We start from the raw sequence: 19,982 nt of genomic DNA, 5'->3' as shown, positions 1-19,982 counted from the left end.
TAATTAATGAGTTCCTGCTATATGTCAGTAGGACACAATACTATGGTAAACAAGACAAGACACCATGGTCCCTGTCCTTATTTTATACACTAAATGACAAAGTAAGCCTTTCTTTTTAAGCTTTAGATCTTACGCACTCAATGTTTTCTGAATACACCCATACTACAAAGAGGTATTTTGGAAATGACATGTTTCGTATTTTAAGACACTGACAAAAGTATATCCAAATATGCCTAAATTGGAAGTCAGTTGTAGAATGATTAATATGGAATCGACCATCTTATCCTGAAGTGCTACAATAAATAAAAATAGAGTTAAAGAACCATTTCTGTACTAATGTCTGTTTTCCCTATCAGACTGCACCACAGAAACAGGCTCCATGTGTCTTGTTTTCTTGTTCACTGCTGTAATTTTAGCACAGAACATGTGTAATAAATATGTGTTAACTAAATGGTTAAATATGTGAGGCTCATAACTATCCCCCAGAGTATGGGAATAAATGAAATAACTTATTTTAAAATTTAAGACAGATGTGATGCATACGTAATAAAATATAAAGTTGTCCCACTACTGTGTGCATGCATTCCTTTCTTCCCGTAAGTGGAATATTAAATGTTTGGAAAACCTGACCTACAGAGACAGTACACAACATAAGACAGGCCATCTATCTAAATGTATTACCTGATTTTAATGCATTAAGTGTTCTCACCCCCCTTTATTACTGACCCATTAAGGAAAAGGCTGCCCTATCTTTCAAAGATATGTAAAAAAAATTAAGTGTTTTAGTAAGATTTTTCATAATCCATTTGTGAAAAATCCAGTTCTTACCAGATTTTGATTTAGCACGTTCTGTCTTTGGTTTAGAAAGTACAGAACAGTGTTTGAAACATCAACAGGTCCTACTTAGGGCTGTAATTCTCATACAAAATTACAATAATGTTCTCACAGAATAGCAAGTAATTTCTTTAAGCATAAGGAGCAACAATAGTTTATTACAAATAAACATTTCACAAAAACTTTATTGGCAATGTACATGTACAATTAAGTAGAACACAGAAAACATAAAGAAATAAGGTACTGAAGCCTAAAATATCATTTAAAATCCCATCACGTCTATCTTATACATAATAGGTACTCAATACAACTGAACTTAAACACTTTATAATATGTGCTTGCAAAATGTGTAACGCTGTAGTAGTAAAGTACAATTTCCAAATATGAGATTTTGTCAAATTTTTAAAAAGCCTTTAAAAATATGATATGCACAAGCTTGCCCTGAGGGAAAGTAAGATGGAATATAGATTACAAAATCTTCACGTATTTTCCACAATAGCATTTTGAAATTGGGAAAGAGCAAACAGTTGTGGGAAAACAATGAATGAACCAATTACTAAAAATTCAGTGCACTCATAACTACCTGATGGAATATTTGAAGCACCTTTTCTCTCGCTTTCTTATGTCACAATATGAAATGTATGAATTATATAGGCCTTGATCTCCAGAAACTTAAGAAAACTTCAAGTTATAAGCCAAAGTGTCATCAGAAAAAGAAAAACCTAGTATAAAACTTGCTACCGTAAGGCCACTGTTTAAAGTTATGTCATGTACAGACACTATACAATTCAGATACTTTTGTTTTTATTACATAAGCAAAACTTTCAACATATAAATGTTTGGATGTAACTCAGTTAAGTTCCCTATGAAATCATGCTCAGAGAAAAATTCAACAAATAAATGCCCTTTTGAAACTTTTTGCAAAAGAAACTGTAGTTTAATACAACTTTTCAATTGAATACCGTAATTTAAAAGCAATGAAGAGTAAAAAAGTTGCAGCATTCCACTACAGAAAAATAAATTTATTGTATCAAGAAAGTTACAATTAGTGCTTTAGTGCCAATTCTAACTCCTGACAAAGAGATGCTCCCAAATATCCTGTAGTGTCGTTTCCATTTGTAACAATCCCCGATTAGATTGCTGTGGCAATGTTTGTATATTCCTATTGAAAGAAAACAAAAGAATACAAACTTCAAGAGAAACATCAGGTTTAACATCTGAGCTAGTGTTGTTCGTACCACCTTTCAAATTATTTTAATTTACATTGTCCTACTTGCATTCAAGATCTCCACAGATATATGGACCCTCAAAGACACGAGTAACAACAGCACACATCCAAATAGATATCAAATTATGTCAGTAGGACAAAGAAAATATATGACACTCGATACAATGGTATTAGTAAGGTAATGAAAATGGCATTCTGCTATTGGGTGAGTTTCACTGAGGACATCCCTGGCAAAAAAAATCAAGGCTCTTAAACTTTAGTACCTCAAGTATGGAGCCTGATGTGACACAGACACAACTTCAAGCTGGTATTTTATCTTTGCCATCATATGATATCTAATTCTAAAACTATATGGATTCTTCTAGCTGGTTGATAACAGCAGAGAAAGTTATTGGGGTGGAGGAAGCTTTCTTGCTTTTGGATGGTTACCAACAACACAAAAAGATATAAGGCTTCAATAAACACAGAAATTCACAAGAATAGTAAGACTATGATTAAAGGGTAATGAACGTGGATTCTCTACTGTGATGCTATGCAAAATATTAAATTACCAACCACATTGGACTAATAAACATGCAACTAATAAAAGAGCAGAAATGGTAGAATGACATGTTTTTCTGGGATAGTACACATATATCCTTACCTTTTACTAGGCTCTTACATTATTAAAACTGAAAGAAATGTAGAAGTTGATTTATTTTTTTGGCATTTATATTGGTGTGGAAACATTCAATTCCAAACAAAAACAGTTCTGATAGAAAATTCTTATTCTTCCTATTTTGGTAAATAAGATATTTAAAATACATGCATATACATTTTGTCAACATCATTCCTTTAAATAGAGGTAGACTTCATTGTATCCTATTTCTTTACTCATTCTATTAACATAAAAATCATATACATTGATCTTAAAGTATCTGTTGCCTACTAACAATTTTAAGAGGAAATTCTAACTATAATAATTCTTAAAAATTTTTACAACTGAAATACCTTGTTTGTAAAAATGTACGACTATTTCGAAACACATTCACCCTTGACACAGCTTCTTCTATACCATCTCTTGGATCTTCCAATTATTTGAAAACCTAATTAAGCAGAATGCTGAACGAGATACGCAAGCACCACCCTCACCTAGGCTTTCATTAACTCGACACTTGTTTCCTTGCAAATGTCCCTTTATTGGTCTTCCTGCATCGCTTCTCCTCCCCAGAACCCTGCCTACCCTCAAGTACCACTTTCTCCTTCTCAGTCCAGGAAGATGTCCCATTACTACCACATCACAGCCTCGATATTCTGTCCAGCTTGTGAGGCCCTATATAATTTGTAAACCCTTGTCTCTACCCAACTCTGCATTCTACTGCCAAACACGGATCTTTGCCTGTAGCCCCTTCCACGTCCAGTTCTTCTCCATGACACAGCTCACAACCTATCTCTTCTGTGAAGAGAGGAGAAATCCAAGTACACAGCATATAGTCCCTGACCATTCCTAACATACTGATCTTTTCCTCCTCTCTTTAGGCATTAACCATCTGTGAAATTAAGCTCTTCAAAAATATGGCTGTACAGAAAAAAGTTAATATAGCAAACCAGACTGCTGTCCTTTGAAAGGCCCGCTTACAAGGTTGGCCCTTGGCTAGTGTCTGGGAACTTAGATTTGGGGAGGGTTCCCACCACTGACGAGGGTCTAAACTGTGCAAACAATGTAGTCTATGCGGAACACCTGCTTTCCTCGGAGAGTCTGGAATTTGGGTGTGGGCCTGGCATGGGTGCCTATGTGACCAACCCCCAATAAAAACCATAGGCAGTGAGTCTCTAATGAGCTTCCCTGGTTGGCAACATTTCACGTGTTGTCACAGCTCATTGCTGGGGGAATTAAGCATATCCTGTGTGGCTCCACTGGGAGAGGACTCTTGGAAACTTGTACCTGATGTCCTCGGGACTTTGCCTGGGTATAACACACGCACGCGCGCACGCACACACTCTCTCTCTCTCTCTCTCTCTCTAGACTTTTCCCGGGTGTAACACACACACACACACTCACACACACACACACGCACGCGTGCAATTCGATCACATGCATTCAACAAGCATTTTCTAAAGACAAACTATATGAAAGGCAACAGGGGAATGTATGAAAACTAATGAGGTACCCTCTATCCTCAAGGAGTTGACCATCTATTTGGGGAAATAAAAAGGTAAACAGCAACAGTCAGAGACCAAATGAAACGAGCAAAAGAAGGCGTTTTGGGTCTTAAAAGGAAAAGCAGGGTTTTAATAAAAGAATGGATCAGGAGGCTATTTCTAGCCAAGAGAATAGCAGGAACAAAGATACAAACACAGGAAAACTTATGTTATGCTCCAAAAAGCAGAGGGCCCGTGGAAAAACGTAGTTAGGGAGGTAGCTTAGGGCTGGACCTGGCTAACAAATCTAGTCTCTTTTTCCACAGGCAACAAAATCCTCAAAGGTGTGTGCACAAGAGTGATATGATTCCATCTGTTTCGGGACAGTAACTGCTAGTAGTGAAGGGATGGAATAAGTAAATCTCAGGAGCTCAGGAAACAAGTTAGAGGATCCAAAGAGTCCCAAAACAGACCAGAAATACGTAAGAATGCAGCATACAGTAAAGGTGGCATGTTTAATCAGTGGGAAAAGGACAAATTATTCAAGAAACAATGTTAGAAAAACTGACTAACCATCGGGGAGAAAAATTAGATCCCATCCTCACAGTGTACCATAAAAAAAAAATCCAAAATGGAGTATTTATATGTTTAAAAATTTATAACCATGAATTTAACCTTTATGGTTATAAAAATAACCATAAGGAATTTTTATAAGCATAAGCACGATATGAATTCCAGAAGCTGTATAGACAAAGCTGACAGATTCACAAACATTTACGAGTTCTGTAATGTAAAAGCCACCATAAACAGCTGACAAACATAAAATAAATACCAGCAAAATATATGACAGGTTAATACCCTCAGTAAATCAGTAGCTCTTACAAATCAATAAGTAAAAGTACCATCCCTCAACAGGAGCACTGGCACAGCAGAGAAATAAGGAAATTGAGAGAAGAAATAGAAATGGTCAAAAGACACATAAAAAGTATGCTCACATCATTAGTAATCAAAGAAAGGCAATGAGAACTATTTTCTGCTATTAGATTGACATCAAATAATCAAGACTGATAATGTGGAGTGTTGGCTCGGGTGCAGGTCAACAGGCCCTTTCATGTACTTTGGGGAGAGCAGAAATGAATCAACGGGGCACTGTCACGGGTATCAGAGCATCACTATGCCTGGGCTGTTACCAAAAGGAATGAAACCTGTAAGTGATCCTGAAGCCACCAAGAGAGGCTTGGTTAAGTAAGTCAGCAATCGTCCACATGGGCTATGCATGTCCTTAGGGGTATATGAAGACTTGTCGAGGAGTATGTGGGTACAGATCATATGGAGGGAATTAATTTCCAGATCCTCAAATTCCCAATGCTTGCTTTCCAAAATTAACCTGCTTGCACAACTGATTAAGGCTGGTTCCCCACCTCCCACTTTATACAAGAAAGACACACCTTCTCATCCCGGATCTGACTACTTTGTATTACCTGGGGACCCCCAAAAAAGGGGCAGTTGGAAATACTGGTGGTAGTGTGAAGAAAATGAACCCACCCTAGCAGTTAATAATAAACAGCATACTTCTGCAGGTCTGATGGTTTCCAATTCTTTGCTTTTTAATGAAATAGAGTACAAAATCGAGCTGTCAGAGAAACACTCAAAATACATTTTCATGATACTGTGTTTCCCTGAAAATAAGACCTAGCTGGACCATCAGCTCTAATGCATCTTTTGGAGCAAAAATTAATATAAGACCCAGTATTATATTATATTAATTATATTAAAGACCCGATCTTATATTATAGTCAAATAAGACTGGTCTTATATTAATTTTTGCTCCAAAAGATGCATTAGAGCTGATTATCTGGGCTAGGTCTTATTTTCGGGGAAACACGGTAGATCATTAAGTGATTTTTCTGGCCTGTAATTCCTAATGAGTCCAAAGAACCAAATGGCACTGCTATAATAAAAGTGCTTTGATTCCCCATCTATATAATCATATAAACAATCTTTCTCAGGACTTACATCTACAAAAAGAAAAAATAGAATTAGAATGGATACTTAAACACTGTTATTGTAATAGCAGTAATATTTATCTCTGAATACATGAACTAATTGAAAAGAGAAATGCATTTCTAATAAAACTTCTTTTGTCTAATGATACTTAATAAAATCTGTAACATATTTATGATATTTTGATCAACTATAATGTTAACTCAATCCAGAGGAAATATTTAACACCTAATAGTCACAGAAATCTATTAATATTATGTGTCAAATTTGACTTGGTGATCAATACAAGACTTTCAAAGCAAAGTCTACAGGGAAAATTAAATGAAATCCAAATTCAAGGCAAAAAAATGAATGATCTAAAATTTCTGTTAAAAGAACTTGTTTGTACTTTTTTAAAAAAAATGAATGATGTTATCAAATTCCTGTGGTGTGCAGGTTCCACTGAAAAGATTTAAAAGAATGATGTAACAGTTTTATTAAAGACTCTCAGTGTTTGTAATATGCCAGAAATTGTATCCTGTAAAACAATTTAAATTTATGATAAAAAAATAATAGCTACCAAACTAAAAGGTATAACCAGGTTAATAATTTTTCAAAATTCTAGGGTATGCAAGCAATACAAGTTTGAAAAGCACTGAAATAAATAGTACAACCACAAGGTGGAATAATATGCAGCCATTAAAAATGAACGAATCGAATGAAGTAATGAATGAGTGACAGATATAAGAAGACTTGGAATGGCTGAAGGTGGAAAAACTACGAGGATTAACAGGACAAGTTCCTGGTTTGGCTGGCTAGCTACAGGAGTTATGGACCATGAGGAGAAACCAGTGGCCTAGGGAGGAGAGCAAATTTGATTGGATTTTTAACAGCATTAGCGAGATGTAATTCACACATCATCCAGTTCACCCATTTAAAGTGTAGAATTCAACCGTTTTTTAGTGTATTCACAGAGTTGTGCAACCATCAGTCACCATAATCAGTTTTAGAATATTTTTCTCACCTCCTCCCCCCAAAACCCATACCCATTAGCAGTCACACAAACCCCCTATTTTCCCCTAACCCCCCAGTCCCTGGCAACCACTACCCTACTTTCTGTCTCTATGGCTTGGTTTATTCCGAACATTTCCTTCCTATAGATGAAATGATAGAATATTTGGTCTTGTGTGACTGGCTTCTGTCACTTGGCATGATGTTTTTAAGGGTCACTCATGCTGTAGCACGCATCGGACCGTTTGATTTTGAACATGCTGAATTTGAGTTGCCTTCAGCCCATCTACGTGAGGGTGTTTGGGAGGCAGCGGGAAATCTGGGGCTCTGGAGAGTCATCAGGCTGAAGACATCACCAGAGGTGATGGCTGCAACCCTGGGAAGAGGTGAGGGCAATCAAGGCGAGTATGAACAAGGAATAAACAAAAACTAAAGAATATAATGCTAGTGATGCGTACATTTTTGGAGGATGTACGGAAGAAGAGAAACCACCAGGTAAGACAGAGAAGTCAGTCAGAGGCAGGTAGCAAACCTGGAGGCTCCGGCTCCGATGTGCCTGAAGGTGACAATGGCCCTCGCTTTGCACCCTGGCACACGCAGCGCGGGACAAAGCAGGTTTCAGGTTCTGGTTGTTTCACCTGATCATGGTCCCTGTTCTCATCTCTGTACTCCTTGACTTGAAGGTTTTTTTCCCAACTCGAAAAGCCATGAATCCCTGTCTGTAACTTCCTTCCCGCAGTTTCCTTATGCTCGCTCCTTTCTCCCCTTTCTATCCACAGGCAGAGCTCTGGCAGGTGCCTCGCTGACAGGCAACCGAGGACCATGGGGAGAAACTACGATGCTAAAGACCTCCATGTCTTACTGACCAAATGCACAGCTGCTAAGTTTTTTCAGAGAGTGTTCTCAGAGGTGGCGTCGTGAATTATTACTAGGTTCTTTGTTCTATTCTGGTACAAAGTCTGACCCTCAAGAGTTTCTAAAAACATTCTGTGAGGAACAAAGGATATTTAAGGGGGGCACTTGTGAATGACAGTGAATAAAACTCCAGCCTTATTCCAGGCATACCAGACATTCCTCCTAAACCCTCACCTTCCAGCCCAAGCACAGAATCCAAAAGGAAGGAAACACAATAAAAGGCAATCTGGGTGCCAGCAGGGGATCAATATGACAAGTGCCTGATAAAGAAGGAGGAAGCATTTCAGTTGTGTACTTTCCTCATACCGCTTGGGAATCTTACCACTCTGTCGGCATCTGAGAAAGCACTGCAGTTTTAGGGAAGCCACGATTGTTTCGGTAAGGGGCACATGGAGCGTCTTCCCCCACCCCTCCCTGAGGCTGCTGGGCCTTGGGGACAGGAGCACGTGCATGATGTGCAGTAACTAGACTGCACCACAGCTGAGCATCACAGGACTTTCAAGCCACAAATTTCAATATGGTGAAGGAGAGTAGAGTCCACACAAGATCAAGCTAAACCTTCCTGGTGGACTTTGAGATGTGTGGAAAGAAGTTCCAGGGCACCTAAATTAATTCATTGGTCATGCACCCTTAATTAATCAAGGTGGTGGCCTAACAACAATGAAAAGAATGAACTCTTATTCGGGCAAAAAGCCAAAGCAGTGCACAGATGCTACTCAGTCAGGTTTCTCTCCAGGACAAGGTCTTCAAAGCTCCTTCTAATGCTGAAGCTTGGGGTGAAAAGTGATGCAAATGGTACCTCGCAGCCAGTGACCCCATTTGAGCAACAGTGTCCCTAATCTAAGGGAAAGGGGAAGCAAGCAACATTGGAAGAAACCAAAGAGTCCAGCCCAGGCCTTCACCTCTTTTCTTTCGGGCCTGAAACCTGGGGTGAAATGGACTAACAGGACTAAATCATCAGTCTACATACATGGAATGGGGTTTCAGAATAGCCCAACCTACTGGGACAGCGCTAAGGCCAAGTAAACCTAAGTCCTTACTTACTTCAGACCGTGGCAGAAACAAAGCAGCTGCAATGTCTCCTTCCTTTCCCTGAAGGTTAGGAGAGTATGAAGCCTAACTGTTAATATTAAGCAGGGTGCTAAGAGTAGGATACCTGGTTTCCTGCCATACTCCGAGTTGGGCCTTGTTCAAACACAGTCTAGCTCAGCTCCCTGGTGGCCTAGCGGTTAGGATTTGGCACGCCCTCAAACATAATCTATAAAAAGCCTGGCTGTGGCTTGCTTGCAGGCACCGACAGTAGTCAGGCTAGAGAATCCCATGTCAAAATAGCTACAATACAAAGACACATAAAGTAGCATCCAGAAGGGTAGGCCTAAGAAAAAAGATTAGTAGATACTGATTTTTTAAAAATTCAGTGTGTTGGGACCACCTCTAACGCACTCAGATGGCAGTAAAAGGTAACAGGAGGGCAGAGCCATGACCTGCATTGGACCCTAACTGTAACTGCTACATTTCAGATGACACAAAAAGCCTACGCCCTCAAGAATGGAGACCTATAGCAGGTTGTGGCTCCTTCTAGGACACACTTCTCATGTCCTAAGATGAAGGCTTGATGCCTGGTTTCTATTTGCTATTAAGCGAGGCTGGTGGTCAGTGTGGTCTGGGAGAGCTGGTGGTCAGCAGGAAGTGGGCAAAGTGAGGCAAAGAAAAGAATGATGAGATGGAGCAGGTTCAATGAGCATGTAGAAACCACAGGCTGAGGCAGACAGTCAAGTAAGCACTCAGGAGCCCCAAATCATCTAAAAAAAGAGGTAAAAATGGAGTTAAATGAAGCTACCACTCAAAGCTCAGCACAGAGCTGACAGAAGAGAAACACATGTCCCTGAAACTCAACCCTAAAATTAAGGAAAAGGCGTGGCTTGCCTCAGTCTCCCTCCTCAAGAGGAAAGCAATGACTAACTTCCTGGGAACAGCCAAGATGTCACCTGTGACTGGGACAAATGCCTCGAAGATCTGCTGCAAAGAAACTTGCCACCCAGGACAGGAAGAGCAGCAGCACCTCAATCCAACATGAGGGAGGTGTCCGAGAGGGTAAATGACTCCAATCACACTCACGTTTTCAAAGAGATGGATTTCCTACCACCTAGAGTGACACACACCAAAATTAGAAACCTCTTCTAAAGTACTCAGTCAAAACTGGGGGACGAGAGAGGTTACAGAGGTATTACACTGAACTCTAAAACTTAAAAAGAAATCAGCTGTCAACTCCATTCTACTGATCCACGTTTTGAAAAATAAGTTTTACTAAAATCACGAAAGATTCACAAATATGACTATTTAAGGAAACATTAATGGTTAGAAATATTATAAAACCACAGTTGGACTATTTGACAGCAACACTAAACATATATACATTTCTCAGAAGAAAATATTAAACCCAAATTATTAACCAAAATAAGTCCCAAAACTGACAAATATGCCTTATTTAACAAATGTAATACTATTATTCTCATTTAAAATAGAATATGAAGAATGTAATTTTACATCATATTTATGTTACATTTGAATACCAACATGGAAAATTTAACTAAAATCAATCTACAACTAAAAGAGTGTGAAATTCAAATTATCAAGAAACATTTTATGAACATTAAGAGTTAGCATATAGTGGTGATGGCTGCACAGCATTATGAATGTAATTAATGCCACTGAATTGTATACTTAAAATGGCAGATTTTATGTTATGTATTTTATCATAAAAAAACACATACGAATGTGGGGGAAAGAAGGGTTAGTGCATTTTGCAATTACGTACCCTTTTTATGTAGTCAGTTCAATATTTTTTGGTACTTAGATAACTCACATTGTACAGGGCTAAAATGTATAATGTTAAAATTCTTTACCTGAATTCCCATTTCAAAAATTAATCACACAAAGAAATTCTACAGTAAAAAGTTCAAACAGGTGGCATATCCAAAGTATTTGAGCTATTAACAGCTAAAAGCATTTTAAGATTAAACAGTCTTACAACTCTATTACCATTACTCCTTGAAGTTTTTCTTCAACTATCATGCAATAAGAATGTTTCTGAAATCTAGGTTGTTTCTTAAGTCAAAATTAAACTAAAAAAACCCAATGTATCTATTAAACATAGATAACTTAGGAGTCAAAAGTCACTCAACAAATTTAAATAATCATAATCCAACTAACCTTTCTTTTCCTCAGTAATCTTTCTCTGAATTTATTAGTGATAAATCCCCTTGAACCAGTGAACCGTAAACGCTGGTATTTAGCCTGAATGTACAAACTCGTCTGTACTAGGCCTGATTTATAATGGGGCTGAAATCTTCCATCTCTAAAGTTGGTCTGTAAAGGAAAAAGTAATTAAGTATTAAAACTATAGCTTTGAAACCTACTTTATTAGTATAAAAAATGAAAACTTGTGTGGTATAGTAGAGCTGCTCTTGATTCTATGTACGTACTACAGATATTAAAAGGGAAAAGGTTAATGATGGTAATAAAGTACATTTTCTTCAAACTAGCTTCCTAGCTTATTTAATACATAAAACCAATTTTTAAAACTGCTAAGTTAAAATTTTTTGAAATTCTTGAAATTTATCATGCTAAGAAAAATACAACTTTCAAAACCTGTAAATGAGCTAAAATTATCCTTTTTGATTCATAGTGACCCATATCAAATCACAAATGGTTGGGAAGACATTAAGTATCAACATCTATTTAAAAATAAAAAAACTCTCTTAACTTTATTCCTGTCAGTACCTGCAAGCCAATCTTTCTTTAACATAAAACTGCCATTAAAGCAAATATTTTCAAGGTAAGAGGTTTACTTCAAAAGACCATTTCCTAGCCTGCGTACTGCCTGGTATTACAATAGATGTAAGAGGACAATGAATATTTGTGTGTTTCCCATGAGAGAAATGTATAAAGGGTGTTATTATAATGGGGTAATTATAAAAAAGTAGTCTTCTTTCCACAATTATTTAACAAAGGATATGCCATGCATAATGAAGCATGTAAGTTTGTAAAAAGTATTTATGCAAGGACTATTTTGCAATTATTTTTTTCTCAAGGCTACAAAAAAATTTCAGGTAAAACAGAATTATAACGAGACTATAATGTGGTTAAAACTATCTGCACAAAGCTGATAGATACATCAGAGCTAATCTTGAGATTTACACTTTCTATTTTTACATATCTAATAAGGTGATCACTATCTGGCTTTGAATTAGTCCAATTAATGCAAAAAGTAAATTTTAATGAATTAGCTCTTTTTCTTAGAAAGAATTATTTCCTCCTATTTTACTACAAAAAATTGTGAAGTTCTAAATAATCATATAATACTACACAGCTTCAAATGAGTGGTCAAGAAAATTATTGCATATATTTAAATAAAATTATGTCAACTTTCCTTTAAGGAGATAAGGTAACAAGAAGTAGATCTTATAACAATTGTGGAAAAATATTACAATCAACTACTTCCGACCAATGATTAGAGCAACATGTAGGAAGCACTTAAATCTGAAAGCCCATATACACTGTCTCTAAGTTATGCAGACGTCACATCTTCAGTTAACGATTTTATGCCTCAAGATAGTAAAAGATGGTATAAAACATGTTTATATATTCTATGGCCATAGCTAATTTGAAAACCTAATGTCACACATGTTTTTAGGTATGTGAACCATTGGCTAAAAATGTTACCTACTCAATGCCTACAAATTGTATTGCTCCTAAGTGGGGGGGAAAAAAATCTTTTGACCTCTAAAAATTTCACCTCTCAAGAAGTATTAATGGAAGATCACTCAGCTACCCTCCTACTCTATGGTTCAGGGATAGTTTATATTATTACCTTTCTGCTCATACTAACTTCCTGTTAATGAGCTAACTTCTCTACCCGGCCTGCTTGCTACTTTCACCAAAAAAACTCAGATTCTTTTCTTTTTTGGTGAGAGGGGAAACAGACACCATGGAGTAAAAAATTTGAATAAAGTACCTATCATAAGCAGGAAAATCAGTCGAAAAGGATTTAAAAAGCACCTCAACTTCTGAGAATAAGGAGAGAGAAATACAATACTCTGCACTATAATTCTTATTCCCTATGTTTGGGGGGTGAGGTTTCTGGATAATCAAACATGTTGGTTGATTAAAACTATCACATCAGACACAGCTGTACAAATATTTAGAATGCGATGAAATATGCTTTAACAAAGCTTGGTGAACCAGAATCTTTCTCTGACGATCCAGAAGGCCTCTGAGGGTTGCATGTCTATGGGCAGGGTTTTTCAATCTGTGAATCCTGGAGAAGGCTCTATAGTTATGCACTTACAGCTTAGAGGTAAAAGGGACCAACTTAAGTGGGGGAGTTGGGGACCTCGCCTGCCTCCCCACCTAAAGCCACTCCATCTGTATTTGTTTTATGTATTCGTAAATTTACATGTAACATTTGAAAAAAGGGTTCTATTGGGGGAAAAAATTGAAAATCAAATTCTGAGGAAAGAGGTGATCATTAAACTGGTTACAATTAGCTACAAATGTCCAAAAATACTAGTTTATAGCTATTACTTGAAATAGCACAAAAACAGCTTTTAATTCACTAATACTTAGAACATTATGCTCAAGGCATAAACCGAAAGCTGGAATTAAATGGAAAATGACACTCCGTACCTTAAAAGGTCTTGTAAAGCCTTCTGTGTTTTGATCGTTTTCCTCAACTCCAAATAGTTTGTGAGTAATGCCGCTTCTCTGCATCGTATACTTCTGCATGGAAAAGGTATTACCGTAGGTTAATATACCTTTAAGTTTACTTTTAAAACTCCATTTTACCATTAAAAAAAACCACATTTTAAATGAATAGGATTAAGAACACAAAACACGGGGCGGCCGGATAGCTCAGTTGGTTAGAGCGCGATGCTCGTAACACCAGGGTTGCCGGTTCGATCCCTGCATGGGCCAGTGTGAGCTGCGCCCTCCACAACTACATTGAAACCACTACTTGACTTGGAGCTGATGGGTCCTGGAAAAACATACTTAAAATAAATAAAAGTTAAAAAAAAACACAAAACATGTTGCATGTAGCTTAGCTGTAGGAACATACATCTCCTTCACATAACCCATGGTAGTTTGTGAGGGGCTAGTTTAATTCATGAATGTGAGAAGAGTAAAAAAAGACTCCTGTACAACACAAAGGGTGACTTTTAGAAAATGGACTACAAACCTAGCATTATTCAGGCACCCAGAAGAGAAACAAGCCCATTATCATCTGGAGTTGCCACTGCCAAAGAAGAAAACAAATTCTCAACACTGCAGGAGGCAGGTTTTGCTGATTCAGATAACTGATTTGAGTAGCTACTTCTGCCATGACTAGGAAAGTATCAGAAGTGAGATTATTAAGACTGTAACTACAAAGAATCTGAATCCTTTGATGGGAACAGAAAAGATGGGGCCCATTCTGAAAGATGGTTTCTTTTTTCCAAAGTGGAAGTCTTATAATGTTCTATTTATTCCATTTGCTATGGAGTCTGCACTTCTCACAAATATTCCTTTCACATCTTTACGTCTGTCTCCAGTTTAAAAAAAGTCACACAAAACCCTTTTCATAGTCATTTTGAATGTATACTAAGTCTATAAATTTGAATAAGCACATAAAGATACATGTATTGAGATGGGACTTTTGGGGACCTTGGGAGGGCGGAGGTGTATTTTGCATGTGAACCGCTGGAGGCCAGTGGGAGGACTCTACCAGGCAGCTTCTGAGCCACCAGGCTCCAATCATCCCCACCTTCTAGTATCCAGGCCCCTATGTCACCCCCTTCCTCTGAGTATGGACTGGACCTAGTGACTTGCTTCTTACAAACTGAGAATGGTAGAAGTGATGGGATGTCACTTCTGAGATTAGGTTACAAACATACTCCGGCTTCTATCTTTCCAGCCGTCACTTGCTTGCTCTTATGGAAGCCAGCTGCCATTTGTGAACTGCCCTATGAAAAGGCAAATCTTTAAAAACAGAAAGTAGATCAGGTTAAGCAGGCATGAAGGCTTTTATTGGGGTCATGAAAAGGTTCTAAAGTTGGATTATGGTAATGGTTACACATTTTGATAAATTTACAAAAAAAATCATTAAGTTGTAAACCTTGTGAATTTATGGTAAGTAAATTTTACCTTAATAAAATTGTTTCAAAAAAAATCTTAAGTAAAGAAAGCTAATACTATAATAAATGCAATAAAACCCTGTTAAATCAAGTAAGAGATGACCATTTCTCCTATCGTAACTATTAAGCCTCAACAGAATCTTAATGCTGAACAAAAGAATTGTAACATATACTTACTGAATAGTTACTAACATTATGAAAAATACTGGTGATCCCTGTACACATAGATATATTTGAGAACAGAATGTACAAAAATGAAAACTTTGGAACTACAGTCTTACCATGTGACATTCCTGAATAAATTTTCTAGAATTTGATTTTGTAAAACACGGAGGTTTTTCAAATCCATCATCAGTATCCTTCAAACTTGAAAAACTGGAAGGCTGATCATTCCTATAAAGTGAGAGAGAGAAAATAAAAACCTTTTATTAGTTTACCTTTATCCAACAAATAAACAAGAGAAGTCAAATTACCCCCTTCCGAGACAATTAAAGCAGCACAACAGTAAAAATAATCTCAATGATCTATCACTACCAAAATTCCAAATGATAGTCATGAGGGTGAAAACTCATTTTTTAACAAACATTATTTAGCTAAGTTGGAAGTTAGCAATAGGGGGAAAACAGTATTCCTTGGAACAGGGTTCTCAATATGGGCTCTAAGGACAGGCGTTCTAAGGGCTGTAACCCCTTGAAACCATAGGTAGAGTGTGTGTTTTCTGAGGGTAGATAATCACTGCTCTCAAACCTTTGGCGGCAATGGACCCCCTTTGCTACAGGCTCTTATTGGTGAAAGCACCAGAGACGAGGTGTGTGATGGGCTCAAGGTCCCCTCACTGGCAGAGCTGGGGCCTCTGACACTGCTGGGTCACAGCAGCAAAGGACAACTCTCCTCTACTGTCGTCGCTAGATACAGAGGCCGTCAAGGGCTCTTCCCAGGCAGCCCTACCTAGGAGGGAGGTCCTTCCTTGGGCTTCTCCTCTGACCCTAGGGCCTCATTTCCACAGCCCTCAGGGAGTCTTCTTCCTGTCACAGCCCACATCTCCCCACAACGCTCCTCAGACCCTTCCTGCTGCTCCGTGGTGAACAAACATCTCATGGCCTCGGCCCTGCTTCAGTTCCTCCCACAGATCCTTCACTGACAGGGATAAAATCCACACTCCTCATCATGTCCCTCAAGCCCCTCCTGCTCTGTCCCTTGCTGCCATGCCTGGTTGCTTTGTTCCAATCTCCCCAACTCGCACACTGAGCTTTGCGAACATTTCGCGACATGTTGTTCCCAGCACACACCACAATCTCTCCTGCTTCCACACGTTTGCATGGGCAGTTCCTTCTGTTGCAGTTTCCTTCCAACTTAGATTAACTACAAGATTTAGCTCCATTTGCACCTGTTCCAGGAAGGCTTTCCTGGACCCCTCTGAGGCGGACTAGGTACCCCTGCTACGTGCACATGGAGCATTCGAGGTCTTCACACGTATCACTCACACTCACACATTAACTGCTGGGGCACCTACTGTCTCACCCCGCAGCTGATCCGTTCAGAGGAGGCACTGTGGAGGGTTTGTTTTGTGGCCCAGCTCTGACCCCCACAACCTGACTCAGCATTTTTTGAAATGTTAAAAATACCCCATTTCTGTCAAAATGCTCATGATATGATAGTAAGTCTAAATGTCAGGGTGGAATTTGGTAAATCAATAACATTATTAGACTTAGTGTGCAGTTTGACTCATCGCATAGCCCCTATCTAGCCATTTGTAGTCAGACCTAGCTAGTTTGCAGTTAGATCTGCCCTGATATTCAGCTGTTTCCTCTTTGTTTCTCCCCTCACTGATTAACGAAAGAACTCTGTTTTTGTTCCCTTTCTCAAGGCTACCCATACCTGGTTAATCCATTTAATCAACAGAATCCTAACCTGAAAAGGGCAATTTCTTAATCCTCAGGCGCCCGGACACCAGAATCCGATTTGAAAGCCCCAGGCCGCGCTGGCCAGTCCCAGCCCGGAGTCCAGGAGTCCAGAGATAACATCATCTTAAACCTGACCAGACCCCAGGAAGGATGTCCACCCTCGGACCTGCCTGACCGACTCCCCCTTTCCTTTGTTCTTCTTGTGTCCCTATAAGACCTTCTGCCCTGTCTAGGAACGGGAAGGTGGCCTTTGGGCAGGAGTCGCCATCCTCCCAGATGCCGGCATTCAGAAGAAACCTGCTTTTCTTCCCACCAACCTGTCTCTTGATTTTTAACTTTTGCCAAGAGGCAGGACCTTAGCACGGTATCATAAAGATTAGGGTGCAAAGCCATACCATGAGGATAATTTCAATTATTTAAAACATACACATATATGCCAAGAAAAACTAAATCTAGGAAATGTACTAAATATTAACAGTAGTCATTTCTGACCGGTGAAATTAAGAATGCCTTATATTTTTGTTTTTAAACTTTGCTATATTTTCCCAAATGTTTACCATTAGCATGTACTGTTACTTCTATAAACAAAACAATGGACTTTAAAAATCCTCTTTGCAAAGCATATATCTGGTAAGACAGTAATATCCAGAATATACAAAGAACTCTTACAATTCAATAATAAAGACAATAATCCAATTTAAAAATGGACAAAGGATTTGAATAGATATTTCTCCAAAGAAGACATATAAAAAGTACATGAAAAGATGCTCAACGTCATTATTCATTAGAGAAATGCCAATTAAAACGTCAATGAAGTTTTAGTTTATGTGCATGAAGATGGCTATAACCAACAACATGACACCCCCAATGCTCACAACAGCATTATTCACAAGAGCCAAAAGACAGAAACCCAAATGTCCATCAACAGAAAAATAGATACACAAAATGGGAACATCCATACATTCAGCCCTATGAGAGAATGAAATGTAGAAAAAAGAATGGAAATCTGACACGATACAACATGGATAAAAACATTATCCTAAGTGAAATAAGCCAGACACAAAAGGACAATTATTGTGTGATTCTGTTTACATATGAGGTATCTACTACAGGCAAATCCATAGGTTATTGGGGGCTGGGGCAGGAGAGATGGGGAATTACTGTTTAGTTGGTACAGAGTTTCTGTTTAAGAAGATGAAAAAGACCTGGAAATGGACAGTGGTGATGGCTGCACAGCACTGTGAATGTACTTAATGCCAACTAATTGTACACTTAAAAATGGTTACAACGGTAACATTTCTGATACATATAGTTTACCACAACAAAAGAAATTAAAACCCTTTGATATTTGATTTCTGACCAGGCCAATGAATGTCCAGGGTAAAGAATCTATTTCCCAGTCTCCCTGCAGTTAGGTATAGCTATGAGACTAAATTTTGACAAAGGTTGCTGAAGCGTCATGTATAAATTCCATAAAGTCTTTAAAGGACTGGCTAGAACATGGACATGACGGCTGGGTACAAATGCTCATCTTGGACCCATGAAGCAGATGCCATGTGCAGAGTACATCTGAGAAGCAAGATCTAAGGAGCCTGGGTCCACCCTACCATGCTGACTTCCTGCCTCTAATTTTTTTTTTAATGAGAAATTATTTTTTCTCTAGCTCTTACAGTCCATTCTCCACCCAGCAACCTGAGTAATCCTTTTAAAATTTAAATACAATTATGTCTCTTCTCAGGTTAGACCCCAAAATGTTTTCTAATCTCACAGTAAATTCCATAGTCTTCACGTCCTTCAAGGCTCTTTGTGATTTGGCCTCATCTCTCTCCCTTTTTCACTGTTACAACTTCACTGGCCCCTTTCTATTCCTTAAAGAAGAGCAAGCCTGCTCCTGCCTCAGGATCTTTGCATTTCCTGTTCCCTCTCTTGAAATACTATCCCCTCAAAAAAAAAAAAAAAATATCCCCATGGGAAACTCGCTCACATAATTCAATCCCTGCTCAATTTTTTAAAAAATCATTAAGCGCAGTCCACAACCACCCAAAATAAAATCACACCGCATATCAGTCTATTAAAAGCTTCCTCTCTGCCGTACTTTTCACCTATCACTCACCAACATGTATTTACTTGTTTTTTTTTCCTATCATTAAATTGTAAGCTCCACGAGCACAAGGGGTTTGTGTATAGTTTTTCACTGTATGCCCAGTGCTTACAACAGTGCCTAGAACACAGAAATTAAATATATAAATATTTGTTGAATATATGAATAAAACATCTTTATCAAGTTAACTCTAATTCAGTATAGATTATAGATTGCTACAATAGCAAATATAAAAACTGATGTTTTCTGTAACCTGCCCAGTTCAAAAGAAAGTCTCGGCAATTTGATGGCCTCTCACAGTCTACTGATACTATTTTGAAGCTGCTTTTTGACACATACACTGTGTCTATACAGCGCAACACCTCAATAACATTGTAGGGAACTTAATAATGCTAGTTACAAGAGGTAGAAATAGTATGTCAGGAGAAGACATGGAGACATCAGGGTAAGAGATTAGTCAGAAGTGGGAGAAAACTACGTAACAGGGTCTGGAGACTAGACAGAGAATGTCTTAGTGTTAGGCTTGCTTGGGAAAGATTACTTAAGGTATCAGGGACTATATAGCGATCCAGCTCTAAATCCATTACAATTTCAGTGTCCTCTGTCCTGTCTACTCCTTTGGAAGACTTCATTCATTCAACAGCTATGAACTGAGCTCAAGGCAGTGGGGATATGATACAATGGTGGGCAAACGCACAAAGAGCCTGCATACA

At 38.3% G+C, this 19,982-nt stretch overlaps 1 protein-coding gene across 5 annotated transcripts in view; it reads right to left on the bottom strand.

Annotated features, from left to right (window-relative positions):
- Nucleotides 1-1,028: 1,028 nt before the first annotated feature.
- The window catches only part of BCLAF3 (BCLAF1 and THRAP3 family member 3), a 54,855-nt gene continuing 35,901 nt past the window's right edge, over nucleotides 1,029-19,982 (bottom strand). For 3 of the 5 annotated variants that reach the window (XM_033110880.1, XM_033110893.1, XM_033110904.1), the window contains exons 9-12: nucleotides 15,546-15,657; nucleotides 13,781-13,873; nucleotides 11,306-11,461; nucleotides 1,029-1,996 (exon numbers count right to left, since the gene is read on the bottom strand). In XM_033110880.1, coding sequence (XP_032966771.1) covers nucleotides 1,967-1,996; nucleotides 11,306-11,461; nucleotides 13,781-13,873; nucleotides 15,546-15,657 — 391 coding nt within the window. In that variant the 3' untranslated portion in view covers nucleotides 1,029-1,966. Of the gene's footprint in view, nucleotides 1,997-2,705; nucleotides 2,734-11,305; nucleotides 11,462-13,780; nucleotides 13,874-15,545; nucleotides 15,658-19,982 lie in introns of all 5 variants that reach the window. The other 2 variants (XM_033110885.1, XM_033110899.1) reach the window with 2 other exon arrangements.

Source organism: Rhinolophus ferrumequinum, chromosome X, assembly GCF_004115265.2.
Source record: "Rhinolophus ferrumequinum isolate MPI-CBG mRhiFer1 chromosome X, mRhiFer1_v1.p, whole genome shotgun sequence".
NCBI classification, from domain to species: domain Eukaryota; kingdom Metazoa; phylum Chordata; class Mammalia; order Chiroptera; family Rhinolophidae; genus Rhinolophus; species Rhinolophus ferrumequinum.
This window is presented reverse-complemented; position numbering and strand designations above follow the sequence as displayed.